Source organism: Pogona vitticeps, chromosome 2 (assembly GCF_051106095.1).
Source record: "Pogona vitticeps strain Pit_001003342236 chromosome 2, PviZW2.1, whole genome shotgun sequence".
Taxonomy (NCBI): Eukaryota; Metazoa; Chordata; class Lepidosauria; order Squamata; family Agamidae; genus Pogona; species Pogona vitticeps.
Window position 1 is genome coordinate 107,986,632 of NC_135784.1, and position 12,955 is coordinate 107,999,586.

The window sequence follows — 12,955 nt, forward strand, 5'->3', positions numbered from 1 at the left end:
TATTCAGGCTCTGAATCACTCCAAAGATGTCTATGCAGGTGTGGAACGAACTCATTAGTGTGAATCCCAGAGACCATGAAGAAGAAATAGTTATACTGTTGGCACAGCCAAAGGAAGGAAGGAAAGTGTGTACAGTATATAAAGGAAAACGTTTTAAAATAAAAAAGTACTGTGCATTCCCCCCCTTCCTTCAATGCATTCCATGGTAACCACAGTACACTACTCCCACCCTCTCCCCCATAACTTCAATAGGGCAAATTCAACAGGCTGCCATTTTGGCTGAGCAGGACCTTTTTCTGGTCAGCATCCTAGTTAACCATGGCTGGGGAGGGAAGAGCTTCTTTTCCTCACTTGTTAGAATTACACAGCTTTGGCCTGGCAAGGTAATTTGCCTCGATAGGCTTAACTGTCACAATCAGTCTAGTCAGGGCAGTCTGGGGAGAAAAGCAGTATAGCCTTTTTCAGCCATTCGGAAAAGAACCTGAACACACGAGCAGAAGCCTAGGCCCTCCTCCCTCTGCTGTCCTTCTCTGCAGGAGAGGAGTGATTGTCTGCCATCCGGGTAAGCCTCACTACACACTGGAGAACGATGGGTTTTCAGGTTCCCCCGTGCATGTGGCTAGCAGGCTCACGTAGCAGACTGTCTCCTTTTCACGCTGTTGCTCTCTTTGTGCATCAGATCCATCCTTTTCTGAAGGCCAGAATAACGTTTCTATTACACTTCAGGGTTAAATGTGGCAAAAAGGGGAACACCCTTCAGGGATAAATGTGGCAAAAAGGTACTTGTTAAAAACTGGGCAAATTCAGGATTTCTTCAAACTAACCTTTCATCTGGCCACATGGCCACATGGTTATAAAGGAAGTACGACAAGTGATTTGGAACCAGGTCCTTGCCAGAAGCACGCAGATCCACTGGATACCAAAATTCAAACTCCTGCTTCAGCTTATCCAAATTTTCTTTGGGGATTTTTGTTGCAGGGAAGGGAGCTGTCTTAAAGAAGATGTAGTCCCACACCTCTTTGGTCAGTTGGTTTGCCCTGTGCACATTGAGAGGAGGGTGATTACAAGAGTAAGAAAATAATGAAAATAGCCTTCAGATAGATATCGCTTATACTGCTAGCTAAGCATACAGTGGCTCAGCCTCTATATTTTATTTGATCAGGTCATTTGACCACAGAGGAAATATTTATTTATTCATACTAGCATCACTGACACTATTTTTGTTGCACTGTCTGTCCTGCCTCTTCATACTTCCATTGCTTTAAAATCCAAGAGTCCAAAACAAGTTAAAGCTTACAATTTCACAAAAAAGTACAGCTGATTATGGTACATGAAGTCAGCCATTGCCAAGTCAGTTTGGGGCAGAAGTATGTAACAGACAGATGACTCCCATGACCTTGAAAAATTAGAGGTGGAAAATTGACATTGTACAGTGGTGCCTCGCTTAACAATGTTAATTTGTTCCAACGAAATTGCTGTAGAATGAAAACATTGTAAAGCGAAATAAAAAAGCCCATTGAAACGCATTGAAAACCACTCAATGCGTTCCAATGGGCTGAAAAACTCACCATCCACCGAAGATCCTCCATAGGGGCAGCCATTTTTGGTGCCTGTAGAGGAATCCGTCCAAAAACACAGCGGGGAGCCATTTTGAGCAGCCGGCAGCCATTTTGAAAACCCAACGATCAGTTGTTTTGATCCTCGTAATGCGAAGAATCAGTTCCCGAAGCAGGGAACCGACCTTCGCAAAGCGAAAAAAAACCCATTTAAAACATCGTTTTGCGATCACAATTGTGATTGCAAAAACATCATCGTGAAGCAGATTCGTCGTTATACAGAGTAATCGTTAAGCGGGGCACGACTGTACATTGCATCAGATCTCACATAACTGTATCCAATCTGTAGCCCAACTAGTCCTGGTGTCAGTATCTGCCGTTAGTGAAACAGTAAAATGTTAGAACATATAATCACCAGTTTTGCACCTAACTGCATTTACTGTACTTGTGTGGAGGCTGGGGTGCTTTAAGTCACTTTTGACGGTGGCATGAGTACCACAAAGAGCAAGTAGAGTGTAAATGGGAGAAGCATCCAGTAGTGATAGATTATGTCTTTTTTGACCTGGGTGCATACACAACCGTTGATATGCTACTTGAGTCAATCTTAATTCAGTTTTCTGTTTCCTTTCAGAAGTTCAACACATCTGAATCAAGAAATCAAATTCCACAGAGCAGTTCTCATAGACTTCTTTGATAATTTGGATTAAAGAAGCAACAGTGGAGTGAATAGCATAATTGTTGCCAAACAACACCCTTTTCGTTTCTACCTGCTTCCTCTCCCCCCCCCCGATGACCATGAGAGAGACAATTATTAGCCAGCTTAATTAAGAGTCCAGATGCATATTCTTTGAGCACACCACACACCAAAAAAGCATAAAGGAATCTTCTTGGCATCCATTTCCCATACTTTGAAAGAAAAGACTAGAATGCTATTAAAATTCCTAAAGCATCCATGTATGGCTTCACCCAATGAAGGCTTCATCCCACCAACTCAGAAAATGCAATGGATTACACCATGAAGGGGCAGCTACTCCAGAGGCATTTCAGAGAACCAAGAAAAACAATTCACTGGGAAAAAATACATTTTAGTACAAGTAAAAGAGCTGCTGGTTAACAGTCCATAATTAATTCAGGCTATAATCATCACGCTGAAGAAAAAAAATGACCCTTCATCTTTAATGACACAAAAGTTTAGATTCAACTTGGAAGTGGCAATACTGCTGGAAGCATAAGGTTGGGGCTCTGCTGATGGGCTCAAGGTCCTGAAAAGAGAATTTTTATCTGAAAAGCTTTGTAACCGTTGTGAAACACAGGGACAAAAATAGCTATTGAATGTACAGTGGGGACTGCAGAAACAGTTTATACAAGAATAGGTTCCTGACTAAGAATGGCAAATAGCCAGTAAAACAAAAAGATTAGCCTCTTGATTCTGGTTTCAGTTACTTTCTTCATTCTGACCATGATCAGATTTACAATGACCTTGCAAAGCACCCATCCGTGCTAGTCCAGCACACGTCAGTCTCTGCACCTGCTATGCCAGCGTAAACTGGCATAAAACAACTGCAGCAACAGAAAAAAATGCACCCTTAATTTCATTATACAAAGCACAGCATCAACCACTTGCAAAAGAATACACACATCACACCTTACCGCCCTTTTCCTTCTCACCTAATCCCTAATGGAGGCTCTCCTTGCCCATTGAGATGGCCCCCCTGCAGAAGATGGGCAACCGTATAGTAGGCCATGTAGATAGTAGAATCAGAGAGAGATTCTATCAACCATTGCTCGTCCCAGGGCAAACGAGTACCTAGAAGATGACAAAATATGTTCATTACACATTGGCATTCTCGTTTTCTAAACTGGGGTAGGGAACTTTTCATGGTACTGAGGGATGAAGTCTCCTCGGAAAGAGGAAGAGACAAAGCAACACAAGTGTTCTCCTTTTAAGCCGTCTAGGTCTTAGACTCATGGTGGAAGTGGGGGAGGCAAATTGTTAGGATTACTGCTGCCAATAAAAAACATGTTTAAAAACCTTCTACGTTTCACACTGAGATAAATCAGCAAGCATCAGATATTTCTACTTGCAAGCATTGCTACAAACAACCATTAGGAGCTGTTGTCAAAAGTTTATACAAGCGGATTAGATGGCAAACTTAAAAGGAATGTGCTTAGGCTTGTCATGAAATTGTATCGGTAAAATAGACACATCCCAAAGAGGCTTATAAATCCACATTTTCCCACTAAAGTACTAGAAATCTATAAGAAAAATTCCAATCAAAAGCTGAGAAGTTGCATTGTTATATAAAATGCTAATTTGCCTGCCTATAGTGTCTCATTTTGTGCCATTCAAATATTGCACACATTCCAAAAGCTAGTAAGATTTAAAAGGTCACACAATAAAGTAGCATTCTCATCCAAGTGAAAGAGAAGTTATTTACCTAATCCATAGGTCCTTGAACAGGCATGTTCTTGTAACCAATCCAGAGTAGCTTCAAAATTTCTTCTTGTCTCTTCACCAAATCTGGAAACAGCAGAAAATTAATCTTTCCTCCATCCTTCTACATTTACGTGAACTCACAGCTTCCCTGGTCCTTTTCTCCATAACTTACGTCTCAAGATTCTTCAGGCATTCATGAGTCTGCTGCTTCCACTTTTCTTCGCCATAATCTAAGTACCTGAAGTAGGACAAAAAGTATTATAACAAGACAAGGTGGGAGAGAATGTAACTAATTCCATCATGTTATTTTTTTCCAACTCACCACTGATCACAAAGAGCCACCACACACTCATCAGAAGATCTAGATATGACTTGTTTCTCTGGCTCCATATAAATAATTGCTTCATCCTAAATAAAAAGAAGAGCAGTATTACAACTGTGGGACAGCAAAAGGGAATTTGATGAGATATGGAAGTAACTTAAGTAACCGTAATAACTTCATGCTGGCAAGTCAGTTCTGACTTATGGCAGCCATTTCCAAGGGTTTCTAGGTAGGGAATACTCAGAAGTGGTTTACCACTCCCTTCTTCCGAAGACACCCTGAGATTATGCAGTTTGCCCAAGGCCACATAGGCTGGCTCTTCTCCCAAGAAGCACAGTGGGGAAGTGAACTCCCAACCTCTGGCTCCACAGTTAAATACCTATCCAGCCAGAAGGTGATTTTAACCATACGAATATCTTGAATTCTATTTTAACGAGCAACCACCTCAGGTCATAAACCTATGGTCTCTGAGAGGGCACCCCGGGGTATACAGGATTTTCCACATCTTATCCTTTGAGGACAGAGATTGAAGGGCCCATCCTCTGTTGCAGAGACCCAACCTCTCAAACCCCCTCCATGATACTGTGATAAGGTCCTCCAACTGGCACCTCTTGAATAGCAGAGCTCATAAGAAGAATTCAAGAAGGGAAGGAGTCAAGGGAGAAGCTGTGGAGTTACAGGATCCAAGATCCCAAGACCTTGGTATACATACAGGATGGGAGAAGAACTACAACTAGTAGTACTACAACTAGCACAGATCCTTTCCTTCCCATTGGTAGCAGTGGAAGGGAAACAGTTAATGAGGGAGGAAGGAGTTGCTCCTCTTTTCCTTATGTCTGACCGGTACAAGTCCAATTGGTCTTTGGATAAAACCATTTTTCTAGATTCACATCTACCATCCCCCAACCCAGAAGGGTTGCTTTCTGAGAGTCCAAACTTACATTGGCTCAAGGTTAGAGATCTGAAATGAAAGGTAAGATCTCTACATACTGAGGACACATCTGATGTATTCAACTGAAGGCCATGAACATTTGTACTCTACATCTTTACTTATCTTCAAGTACTAGCAGATACTCCTGCCAACCTAGCAGTTCGAAAGCATGCAAATGCAAGTAGATCAATAGGGACCACCACGGTGGGAAGGTAATGATGTTCTGTGTCTAATCACGCTGGCCACGTGACCACGGAAACTGTCTACGGACAAATGCTAGCTCTACAGCTTGGAAATGGGGATGAGCACTGCGCCCTAGAGTCAGACACGACTGGACTAAATGTCAAGGGGAACCTTTACCTTACTACCAGATTGGGAAATGTTTAAAGTATGTTTTTTTTAAAAAAAAACAGCTTAATCAGCTGCCTCACTGAAAACTGACACACTGGTATTCTTGTTCCAGAATAGGGAACCTTCGTCCCTCCTCAGATTTTTTGGGCTAAAACTCTCACAATCCCTTACCACCAGCCATGTGGCAAAAGCTGGTGGGAGTTGTAGGGGGAAATCTGAAACACCAAGTTTTCCCCATACCTGCTTGAAGTGCTATAGACACAGGGCACTGACAACCAGAGGAGATCTCACAAAGTGCCTTCTCAACAGCATATGTTCTGAGACCCTCTCAGCTGAACCACAGGTGCAACAATGCACCTTCTCTCCTAAAGCTGTTCATTCAAAGCAAGAAAAGCTTTGCATCTATTATGGAGATTAACTTTGGATGAGCACAGTACGAACAACAGCAGAATCAGGAAACTCTTGAAGTTACTCAGCACCAGGAAATCCCCCTTCGTTAGCCTATCACAAGAAGAAACATGACAGCATAGAGCTGGGATCTCAGGGTAGACCACATCTAGCTAAGAAGAGTGTGGCTTGGACGGCTCCCTTATGCCAAACCAGAAAGCGTCAGTTGCATGTTCTTCTGCTTTTTGATTATGAAATAATGGACTATGTACAAGATAATTCATGACAGGCAGTGGACAACCAGAAAGTGAGTGAAACATGAGGGGGGGATGGGGGAAAAACAAGTCTGAGCAACCTTCCCCTAAGACACCTCTGCAGAAGCACCAAAAAATAGTCTGTAGCATTCTGCAAAGGTGTTTGGAATGTTTTACATATGAAGCACATGCATTTCTGAGGGAGGCACATGAAAGGACAGCTAGCTTGGAAAAGGGACTATTTTGGCTCACAACTCCAAAGCCTGTCCTTGAGCACTGGAAAAGATGTCTGATGCCCACTGGAGAACACCAGTAGCCATACTGAACTGGAAATTATGGTATATGCATTCCCAAAAATGTAACTTTTCCAATATCTGATAGAAAGGACTGTACATATTATTCTGGTAGATTTAAACGGGAAAACAAATTTTAGATTTCAGCACCACGGTAGTAGTAGAGCTTGATGTCTTTTCTCCTAAGGAAGGTTGAAAGGGAACAAGCGATAGAGGCACCTTTTACGCACCGGATATACTCTGTGCATATCCAACTTGTGCCAAGTCCACCTAGAGTAGCAAGAGAGTTTTGAGCAGAATAGGGGTGATTTTAAATTCATAAGGCCTGTAATATAAAGTGTTTACTTCTGAGGTTAACGGGAGGACCAGGTGATGGCTTTACCCATGCACAACAGGTCTTCCAGAGAGAGAGAGCATTTAATTCTGATACCCTCTTGACTGATACAACAGCCACAAGGAAGGCCACTCCAAGTAAGGGCACTCTTACCGTAATGCTACACAGAAAGGCAAATGAAGGCTTAAGCCAGGGCCTTGAGGACAAAACAGTCCAGGCTCCCTCACTGAGCACCAATGGGTGCTGCCCATCTGAGGAACCTCTTCAGGTACAGATATGGACTTCCACAAGTAAAACTGGGAAGGATGAGGCCAGCTTTCACAAGATGATGCTAATCAGTATTAGAAGAGGGTTTCAATAGCCTCTGGAGGGGACCAGGCTGAGGCTGCACTTCTCCAGTCTTTTTCCTCTCCTTGTTCGTCTCCTGCCAGAAGCGGGGTGTTATCATGGCTAGAGCAACTTTAAATGTGGCAACTCTGAACAGTGATGTTGTGCGGCATTCAAACCAGTCCCCAAGGATCTTTAGTCACTACGTTCTTCCTCTTTCTGCAATTCTTTTCCCTCTTACTTTGTTTGGAACAATCATCTGTAACAACCTAGACTTTCTTATTACACAATCAGAGAATTCTAACTCTGTACTTTATGCATATTTATGATTGCTTAGCCTTTATTCATTCACTAGAGTCCTTCTTTGTTTGCACCCTCCTCATCCCAGAAATTCTCAGCATCCTGGAATACTCTTCATACGCCATCTAATGGTCAAAGGGAAATGCATTCAGTACCAATATCTCCAGGAAGAAAAATATTGGCAAAGAGATGCCAGACTGACGGCGGCAGCAGCTGGCTACATTCTCACTTATTTACACCTGAGGTGAAGGACTTGAGCTCCGATGCTACAGCACCAGGTCACACATGCTCCAGAGGGAGTCTTGTTCAATCTTGTTTCCTATGAAGTAGCGTACTGTGGATATTCACAGCAAGCATCCCTGTAGCAGCCAGAGCAGTTAGCCTTTTGTTTCTAAAGATGCTTTGACTGATAATCAAGTTTCTTTCTCACTCCTCTGCAAGTTAGTAGACTATTATTTTACCTACCAAAGGCCCCAGCAGAGCAGGAGGGGAGATGGTGGGAAAGAAGAACAAAGAAGCTACTGTCATGGGGGAAATGGAGGAGGATTGGAAGAAAGAGAAATGTAGAACATGGAGGTGGCATGTCGCTGGCGACGGCTCAAAGGCCAAGTAAAGCCTAATTACAGTAAAAGCAAAGCTAGAGTAGCAGGGCTCCATCCTGAAAGAAAGCAAAGGGGGTGGTCTCACAGCACCTTGCCTAGCACTGAAATCACACTCCCTGCCTCTCCCTAGGTGGCAGAATGACTGCTTCACGTAAGACAGAAGATCATGATAGTATTCAGCTGCCCTCTTGTGAACAGAATGTGCATACACACGCCATTAGCTGTCATACAGTATAAAAGGAAGAACACATTGAAAATGGTCAAGGTTACAGAAGTGACTACAGTAAGGGTCCCTCTATGCTGCGTGGGTGCCACAGCCAGAGTTGCTGCCCATTTGGTTCTGGTCACCGCTGGCGCCCAGCACTGGTGGAAAATTAGAGGAAATACTGGACTACAGTAATTCCCTCTCAGAATTGCAGAGATGGAAATCCTACTGAGTCCATCTGTTTCGGTGGCATTTTGTTTTCTTTCTTCCCAAATGCTCAAAATGGTATTTCCGAGGTCACAAAACCTTGTCTGTAGCAAACATGTTATGGGATTAGTTCACAAAACAAAACAAACCAGCAGGCTCTGTTCACAAAAAGCAATTGTTTCTATTTGATGGGTCATGTGTAATTAGCTCTCTTTTCTACATGAGACCCAAAACCTTTTGACTTAATGCTTTGTTTCCTGTGGCTGTGATTCTGTTCCAAGAAATCATGTAGCCTTTTGTAGAAACCAGCCAGCAAAACTGTGTTGTGGAATTTACTGTATCATCTAAAAAAACAATATAAACCACTACACACATTGTCTACCATCATCTTCTGAATAGTCTTCTTGACATCTTGGACCCTCTTGCCCTTGAATCCATCCACAAGCATTATCTGTAAAGGGAAGTAATTGCAGAGGTTACAGTTCTTTTCAAGGTATTTCAGGTCTGGGTGGAATAGTTCATATCATTTCCTTTTCTTCCCAGAAGATTGCTTAAAACTCTCCATTCAGAAACTCACCTAAACCCTATAATTATTAATAGGTGATAACTTTTTTAAAATCCTGATCCCTTAACCCACTGACCTCAAAAGATCATAGATGATGTGGAAAAGGAACAGGGAACTTGCAAGGCTTGCTCAATTCACTTTGCACTCTGATATGGGACCTGCAAGGAATCGCCTTACCTGCCCATCCCTGCAATTCTTTCAGATCTGGATTTAATGTGCCCAAGACACAGATTTCCCATCCCTTTACCTGCATTGTTGACACCGCGTCCAATTACACACTCCTTCAGTCCAGGAAGGAGTTGGTGTTATGTCCCCTTGCATGTCATCCAAGATATAATCCTGGCCATGCAGATATTCCGGATCACACCCCCTTCTATTCCTTCTCAGAGGCCATATGACAACTAGGGCTGGAGGGAGTTGGGAGATAAAAACATCTGCAAAGTCAACAACTCTCCAGAGTACATTAATCAACAGGGCCCTGGCCTTTTTATACTTTGCTACGTTCTTAACACTTTATCATATTCTAGACCCAACAACCTACAAAAAACTGAAACGGGACCCAACCAACAAAATCACCAAACAAACAAACATGCTGATCAAGAATTCCTCCCTGCACCCCAACGTCCTTCAATGAATCTGCAAGACAGAAGCTCTCCCACCAAGACTATATGGACTCCCCAAAATCTACAAAGACTCAATCCCACTCAGGCCCATTGTAAGTGTCATTGGTTCCCCAACATAGGAATTAGCAAAATACCTAGCCACCCTCCTACAGACCCACATTGGACAAACCTCATCCTACATCAAAGACTCAGGACATTTCATAAGCAAGATCAGCATCCTAAAACTCAACCCTGGGGACAGACTGATCAGCTTTGATGTAGTATCCCTGTTCACTAAGGTACCGATAAAGGGCACCCTGACACTCATCTAGCAGATCTTTCCAGAAGACATCAAGGCCCTTTTCCAACACTGCCTAACAACCAGCTACTTTCAGTGGGATACTTTATCATAAGCCTTAACTATACAGCACTCCTCAAACCAACTGGAGATGTTCCCATTAAAATTGTTTCCTTTTCACTTAAAAATTTATTTTGCTTTCTCTATCCAGCCAAGTATTTGTGTCAGTGGGTTCAAAGAAGGCAGCTCATAACTTTTATTTAAAAAGAAGAAAATGCCTAGCTCTATACATGCTACATTTATAGAGCAACTCCGTGAGGCAGTGGAAGATAAGAGGGCATGGCATGCTCTGGTCCATGGGGTCACAAAGAGTCGGGAATGACTAAACAACATCAACAACAATACATGCTACAACCTGAAAGCTACATTTCCAAATATCTCCCACTTATTCATACATATACAGATTAACTAAGAGACTGAAGGAGAACAAGGTGCATCAGGAAGAACTGTATTTCACAGAACACACCATGAGGTCTATACTACATGAGGCTGTGGAGCCCTCTAGGGTCACAAACCAAATAAATCTTCCAACAAAATTACTTTTCACCTCTGCTTGGAAAAGCAGCACTAAACGTACACATCTCTCACCACCCCAGTCAAGTAGTTTTCTTCTCTACCTTTTGTCAGGAGGAAGAAAGGGGCGGTGTGTGCAATCATGGAAGCTCTCTCCTAAGTGCTTTGTGAATATGTTAACTTCAACTCACCCCTTCATAAAATCCTTTCAGGTACAGTTTCTCTTTGGCTTCTGCAAGTTTTTCTCTGTCATTCTGACTCTGGATTTTCAGCTCATCACAGACCAATGGGGCAGAAAGGTTGCCGTAGCCTGGGATCTCAATGATGGGCACCTAGGAATATACAGCAGTCAGACAAAGCAGTTGGTTGTCCACCACATAAGTCCATCAAAAGCCATGAAGGGAATGCTGTCCTATCCCTGTGCCTTCTAAAGAAAAGCCATCTGTATTCTATCACTCATCATCTGCACCTGTCTTACTTAAAGACCAATGGAGTGCAAATGTGCACATGAGAAAGGTGAAACCAAGCCTCTTAATTCCACCCAACGACAGCAATATAAAACCTGCAGGATGAATAGCTATAATACATGCATCAAATAGCCCAAATTTGGGACCTGTTTTTTTTCGGGGGGGGGGGGGGACGGAAGGTTCGTTAACCATTTTATTTTTTTAAAATTGATTAAACACTTGGTGAGGCGATCAATATTTGGTGTGGTGACCACATGCACGCTTTCAGAAATTATCCAAGAACTAGGTAAGTTCAATTCTTAATCTTACTTCTAAAGCACCACTACCTGGTCTCTGCCTGCACTACAGGTAAGAAACACCAAAAGATTGGAGAAAAGCAATGCTTCAGATCAGACACAACCACTCGACTTTCAGTTGCCACTGCAGAGCTTAATTTAAAGACCCAACTGGCCAGGCTTCCCCCCTGCCCCGCAGTCTTCTTCATGGACTAAATCAGACTAAAGGGATCCAGAACAATCCTTAGATTGCGGCCAGTAATACTATGGATGAAAGCTTTTGCCCATTTAAAAGCAGAAGAGCAGATTAGGACTACGATGGATGAGAAATCATTGTCAAAGCAATTCCCCTAATAAAATCTAAGGTGCAGGTGACAAGAAGGATGAATGATCATTACACCTGAAAACTATACTTTGATGGGCTTTCAGGAGAAATTTCCCACTCAGTAATAATTGACTGCAAGAAGCCAGTATGTCAAACAGAGCACAATCTGGATTGCCGGGAAGGCCTTTCAAAATTAAATCGACTGAAAGTGCCAAGTTCAGTCCAGGTTGTTTCTGTAGGCTCCTGTTTTCAGACTCTAGTGATTATTTACCAAACAAAACTGAGACACAAGAAGGAATTATATGTGATTGTCAGAAGAGGTCAAGTCCTCAGCCTGTGTTTGCTGGCCACCGGATGCAGCAGGGTCTCCTTTCCATACTAAAGATGCAGCGTGAATTCCTACACTATTTTTCTCAGCCACAACCTGGCCAAGAGCTGGACTGCCTGTGGACCTCTTGGTGCTGCTACACTCCAGTTGCAATTAGTTCCATCCAGACTGACTAATGGTCAATGACCCCAGGAGTGATAATTCACCAATGTTTGGTTGGGGGGGGGGGGAACAGCCTCCCCACATCTGTCCCAATCCTTCTAAGAACAGCTCTTGAAAGCTAAAGTTTACATCTGAAATCTATTAGGGGAAAGATCAGCACCTGTGCCTATATGTATGGGATCTGAAGATTCTGTTCAACATTGGGAAGCTGTTCAGCACAGACAAGCACATCTGCTGAGAATGATACAGGTGATCAGCGTCAAAGTTTAGGGCAACTGCTCTCCACTGCACTTACTGGTTCAAAGGGCAGGACCATTTCATCTTTTATCCCATATTTCACTCTCAAAGCCTAGAAAGAAGTGAGAAACAAAAGATAAGAATCAACAACCTCACATGGAAAGATGTTTTTGTTCCTCCAGGTTAAAACAGGTAGGTAAACCAATGAAACATTTGACCAACTCAAAATCTGCATGCTTAAATGAAGTATAAGTGATTTTATTTAAATATAAGCCCTCCTAAAAACTGCAGATGGCAAACATCATCTGAGGGGGAAAAGACAGACATTTCCCACCCAAGCCACAGAGCAGAGGGAAAAATGATGCTTCCAGCAGGATCCCTGCCATCAAAACAAGGATGCTTTTCGCCACAGAACAACTGTGTTCTTTTATTCTCATGTAAATAAATGCAAAGATAGTAGATTCCCCTCTCAAGTAACGAGCAGCCTCTAGTTATTTTGCACTACAACTCCCACAAATTTCAGCCAACATGGTGAACAGTCAGGACTTCTGGGAGTTGCAGAAAAATGTCTGGGAGGCACCAGATTGCCTACAAGTCTGCATATGCTACAGACAGAT

At 42.7% G+C, this 12,955-nt stretch overlaps 1 protein-coding gene across 1 annotated transcript in view; it reads right to left on the minus strand.

Annotated features, from left to right (window-relative positions):
* The window catches only part of LARS1 (leucyl-tRNA synthetase 1), a 63,547-nt gene that overhangs the window by 26,940 nt on the left and 23,652 nt on the right, over positions 1-12,955 (minus strand). Inside the window, exons 13-20 of the mRNA XM_020806469.3 lie at positions 12,397-12,450; positions 10,736-10,876; positions 8,880-8,957; positions 4,316-4,401; positions 4,166-4,231; positions 3,995-4,077; positions 3,225-3,363; positions 825-1,037 (exon numbers count right to left, since the gene is read on the minus strand). Of these exons, the coding sequence (XP_020662128.3) occupies positions 825-1,037; positions 3,225-3,363; positions 3,995-4,077; positions 4,166-4,231; positions 4,316-4,401; positions 8,880-8,957; positions 10,736-10,876; positions 12,397-12,450 (860 nt within the window). The remainder of the gene's footprint in view (positions 1-824; positions 1,038-3,224; positions 3,364-3,994; positions 4,078-4,165; positions 4,232-4,315; positions 4,402-8,879; positions 8,958-10,735; positions 10,877-12,396; positions 12,451-12,955) is intronic.